This window comes from Chenopodium album, chromosome 26 (assembly GCF_948465745.1).
Source record: "Chenopodium album chromosome 26, dcCheAlbu1.1, whole genome shotgun sequence".
Taxonomy (NCBI): Eukaryota; Viridiplantae; Streptophyta; class Magnoliopsida; order Caryophyllales; family Amaranthaceae; genus Chenopodium; species Chenopodium album.
In genome coordinates, this window is record NC_137859.1 from 8,600,177 (window position 1) to 8,605,755 (window position 5,579).

General features: G+C 32.7%; 1 protein-coding gene across 1 annotated transcript; it reads left to right on the forward strand.

Moving 5' to 3' along the window:
- The first annotated feature begins 2,325 nt into the window (after positions 1-2,325).
- On the forward strand, positions 2,326-3,770 carry LOC145618614 (uncharacterized). The gene is made up of 3 exons (XM_081673390.1): positions 2,326-2,482; positions 2,918-3,182; positions 3,370-3,770. Exons 2-3 carry the CDS (start codon positions 2,919-2,921, stop codon positions 3,532-3,534), a joined length of 429 nt encoding a protein of 142 aa, XP_081529516.1. The 5' UTR covers positions 2,326-2,482; position 2,918; the 3' UTR covers positions 3,535-3,770.
- The last annotated feature ends 1,809 nt before the right edge of the window (positions 3,771-5,579 follow it).

Below are 5,579 nucleotides of genomic sequence, written 5' to 3' on the forward strand. Positions count from 1 at the left end.
ATGACATGTCATGAGTAATAACTAATCTATCTTTGTACTTCCCATTGCATTATCTAATTATTGTTATATGTCTTATTCTTCCCTTCTTAATTCCCGTGTAAATTTCCAAACAAGAATGTAATTTAGGGACGGAGGGAGTACCAAAAGTGACTATCAAAAGGGGACGGAGGGAGCTAGTAGGGCGTTAATTTTCAGTTATGCAAACACATTTGAAGTTAGAAGCATAATTTTACGCGTACAAAAGCATAGTTTTGCAAGTGCTAGCTTCATGTGAATCATGCCACACCTTAGGAAACTAATTCTATCATAAAGATAATACGGAGTAATATTGATTGCATAAAATATTTTTAGAGAATATAATGATACACCTCCTAATGTGATTTGAAATACGAGTATTTTTATAAATTCTACACAAATCACGAAAAATATTACGAGTATCATGATTTCAGTTAATATTATACGCAATCAATAATATTCTCAATATTTTATTTTTATTGATATGATAAATCGATTAAATTGTAACTTAATTTATAAAACATGAATATGAATATGAATTAAAGCATTATAAATTACAAATGATATAGTACATTAGGGTTATTTGTTACAATCCCTTCAACTTGCATGTTTGCCCTCGGATATGATAACAAGGTTTCATGACAAAAATAAGCTTTAAAATTATAATTAGATAAAATTATTAATATCCAGAAATGAAACCCTATAAATCTATAATCAATTCTAAGTATAGTTCCTTCAAAAAATTCTAAGTATAGTTCGAGTAATTTAGATCGGATATGGTAAAATATGAATGTTGAATTAAACTAGTAATTACAAAACAAAATTTCGTCTCTTAATATATTAAGAAGAGTCGACATTCTACCTGATCTATTTTCTATCGGACACAATATGCAACCACAATTCTTGACCTAAAATGCTGCTGCCTGATTTTATTTTCTTACAACTTTACGACGTAAAACGCGTCCACATAGTTTTTGAAGATAACGGAGTTCGAGTTGTTCGACTTGGACTTGGACGCGTGAAGAAGATGGTAGGGAGGCTGGATCTAAAGAGTAGAGACGATATAAAGTGGATGACGGAGCTTGATCATCATGAGATGTTTGGAGACTATATAGTAATTCAATATCGGACGATAATATTAGGGTACGGAGATGAAGGTCCATGAATTCTGAACTTGATATTAGGTTTTTAAAGTATTTTGATACACACTTTAAACGTAGGAGTGAGTTAACTGGAAGTTTCATGAGAACATGTGGAACTATGATATCTTTGGCAATGTCCGATAAACAAGGTTGAGCTTCAGAGTCTTTTCACGAGAAAAAGCTAAGAAAGCTTTGATAATACAAGTAGTAATAAATTTATAGGACTGACAAATTTGGGGCGAGTTAATAGTATGGCTCAATTATTATTGTATCATATTTCATTATCTTAAAAACCACATACTTCATATATAATATCCAATAATATCAATATATCATATCACACATATCTTTTCTATTATTGATTTTATGTCATATCTTTTTTTTGAAGACGATTTTATCTCAAATCTCTAGCAAGGAGTTTGAGGAATTCATATACATGGTAAATTGTTGTGTTGTGCCTAAGACTGTCAACTCTAGTTCCCACTCAAATTAGGTATTCTAACTAGGTTAGAACCCGTGTGATGCACGGTTTATATAAATCCTTTTTTTTTTTGTTTTTTTTTATAATAATAATAAATCACTATTATACATGAATATAAATAAGAATTTCATACATTTTGTAATTTAAAATCTTTTATTTTCATCAAAACTATAATATAGTATCTGTTCGACGTCGTCTAATGTAGGAGATCATTTATTAGCGTGTTATTAAAAATTGCTTCAATTTCCTATGATAAATTGATACGAAGTTATATAGGTTTTAGTTGTAAGATAGAAGCTTCTAATATATATTTAAATTTCAAAAATTTTAAATAGGATAACTCTACCAAAAAAAATGACATCATCATTGCATTTAGGTGAGAAAATTTTTATTAAGAGAACAACACGTGGGCAGTGATGATGTCATCATCTTTTGTTTTAGTAATAGTTAAATAGTTGCTCAAACCCCCACAACGATAATTGAAAGGGGACTGGAATCTAACCATTCAAACGGATTTCTGAATCTGGATTAATCCAAAGGGTGAATCGGGAAAAACATAAAAAAAAAAAAAAAAAGAAAAAAAAAAGAAAAAAAAAAGTGGTTATTATAAACATTCCTAAAGTCCTTAATGGGCCAAGCCCTTAAATGTTGAGTTGTTGCGGAAAGCAGAGTAGCCGAGGCCCTAAAATAATCGACATTAGTTACCACGCAACATTATTCAGACTTCCATTAGAAATTTCAAATTTGGCAGTAATTTAGAATTTCATCCTTCAGAAACCCAAAATTGACAAATTTCACCCTTCCGAAACTTCGAATTCTTCTCAGTTCACTCATCAATCTTCAGGTACGATTTCTCTCTCTTCACTGTAATTTCCATAATTTGCTTATTTTTGTTTACACTAGACTATAATTTCTAGTATTTTGATTGTTCTTGAATCAGAAATTACTGAAATATTGTTTGAATGTACATCCAATTGCATCAAGAATCTTGAATTTTACTCCCAATTTCATCAGTAATGCCCTTAAAGAACCCTAATTTTTCAAGAATCATCAGAAATTTTCAGGATGCTTGCTTTTGTTTTCAATTCAACTTCAATTTTTAGGGTTTATATAACTTTGTTGCAACTTATGCGAAAAACGAGATTAATTATTGACAAAACACCTAGGATTGACAATTGGACTGATCAATTAAGGTTTTATTCGATTATTTGTTTAATTGAGAAAGTGATTTGGTGAGAAACTCATAGACCAACTTGTTCCCACTGTTTAATTTGAGCAGGATGTTTGATCAGAAATCTGTTGCGAAACTATTTGTGGTGAGCCCTGCTGTAATATTAGGGGGTTTTCTGGCCCAATATTCGTCATACGCGAAAGCTGGGACGATTGCCCGTTCTGTTGGTTATAACTTGATGTTGATGGCACTGGTTTGTAAATACGTTTTGGTGCGTAGCAAGGAACGAAGCTTTTATGACCTCGGTATTTCTGTAGTTAAGAATATTGGCTCACTTCTTTCTATGCTCGGTGTCATCTCACTTGCAACCATGGTATACATAGTAATCTTATTCTGGTTTACTGCATTGTGCCATTGCATTGCTTACAATTTTCGTTCGTAGATTTTCGAAAGAAAAAAAACAACAGATGCTGGTTTATAACATGTAGGAAACAAATACAGTGTTTGTAATTAAAATCTATCTGTTTTAACTTATTCGTTGTTGTGTAATCATTGTGCAGGAAACTAATGCGTATGTGTGGGTTGGAGTTGTTGGCAGTGTGATAATGCTGATCGGAGGTTTGGCATATCTATTCCAGCAGTTATGGATTGAACAATTGGAAAGAGAGTGGCTCCTTCAAGCTGAGCAGGAGTCAAACTGCCCTCTAGAGAATCACACATCTTGATTTTCATGTGCCACTTTTGACACTCCTCACCTTACCTTGCAAAATCATGTGGTGTAGTTCAGTCAGCCGTCTTCTAGGATAACTTTGGATATATTGCAGATAAACAGCGTAGTTTGTTGCTTTAGTTATGCATCTTTTTATTGAACTTATTGTTACGGGTAAATTGGGTTTGTATAAATGATGGGTTATATGTTTTTGTGCTGTGTCTATATAGCAAATTAGAGATGTTGAGCTTTTGTTGAATTTCTACTGATAAACACTAGTGATTAAAGTAAACGTAACATGAAAGAAAATTGAAATTCATGGTCCTAACTATTGTTGTTCTGCTACAAACAGTCCTACCAAATGTTTATCTTAGGTTGGGCCAAACTTTGAGATTCTTTTGATGATATTGGGCCAAACTTTGAGATTCTTTTGATGATATTGGGCCTAATGACTTGTTTACCTACTATAATAACTTTAATAAGTATTACCTGTTTTTTTAAATGCATCACTTTGATTTGGCCCAATACAATCAAATACATCTCAAAGTTTGGCTCAAACAAGGATTATAGATGGGATTATTTTTAGCAGAATGGTAACAGTTAGGACGGTTTATTTCAAAAAATAATAATAAGTCTAATAAAAATGGGATAGGTAAAATGGTACATCTACGGAGTATACCCAGTTTTTGTTGGTTATTTTTTCAGAATTCCCTCGAAATTGTTTACCATCGGGAATGGTAACAAGGGTTTCGTGACAAAAATAAGCTTCAGAAGTAGTAGAAAGTCTAGAAACCACACTATTTGATTTAAGTATCTTTGATGATTTAGATTCGATATTGTGAAATATGATGGTGGAATTATACTGATCCCATAACAAAATTTGGCCATCTCTTAATTTGCTAAGAAGTGAATTGGTACCGCGACGTAAACCCCTTTTCAGCAGCCACAATTCTGGACTCCAAAGGGTTGTAATTTTTCTCCATGAGTCTTTCACCTTGTAATCTTTCATCACCCAAACTTGATATTCTTTATCCTTAAACACGAGCTTACAAATTTCTTCCCTTAAAGCAGTTTTCGATTCACGTGTAATTATATACAAGCAATCATCAAAAACCTCTAGCTCATAAAAAAATTTATCATGTGTAATAGAAGTAGGGAACACAAATTTGCTCCATTGTTCAGTCTGAATATCAAAACAACCAATTACACCATCACCGAATAGGAAATGAAGTCGATGTCCATCAACAACTGCAGCCGAAAAATACGTTAATTCCATCACATGAAAGTGGATGTTCAAAGATCTCCAAGAATTGGTCATCAAGCTATATACAAACATTTGACACGAAAATCCAACACCAACAACACATGTTGATATTAGCATAACAATCTTGTAGTCACCATTGAAACCAAAATCCAGAATTTACTAAAAAACTTCCATTGTTATCCAGAAAGTAAAAAACCTATTTCCTTGTAAATTCAAATAGATGGATTGAATATCACGTAATCTAAGCAAGAGTTGTGCTTGCATTGTATACAATGCAAGCCATTGCAAGATCCTATTAAAGTGTATTCAGCATTACTTTTACCGGGATAACGAAGTTCGAGTCGTTGGACAGGTGACGGAGATGATAGAGAAGCTGAATCTAAAGAGTAAAGACTATGATCATCCAAATGGAGAATTTTTTCATCATGGGAAGATAATTTTAGGGTACGGAGATGAAAGTTGATGAATTGTGGACTTGATATTAGGGTTTTGATATATTTGGATACACACTTTAAACGGAGGAGTGATTTAGGACCTGTTCACATTTACTTAATTTTAGTTCAGTTCAGCTCTAATCAGTTCAGTTCAGTTCAGTTCAGCTCCAATCAGTTCAGCTCTTAATTTTCCTCTCTCATAAAATATTAATTTCAGCTCAATTCAGTTTAGTTTAGTTCAGTTCAGCTCCAATCAGTTCAGTTCAGTTCAGTTCAGCTCAGCTCAGTTCAGTAAATGTGAACATGCCCTTAATAGGTAGTTTTAGGAGGATATAGGGAATTATGTCTTCGGGAATTGCCAAT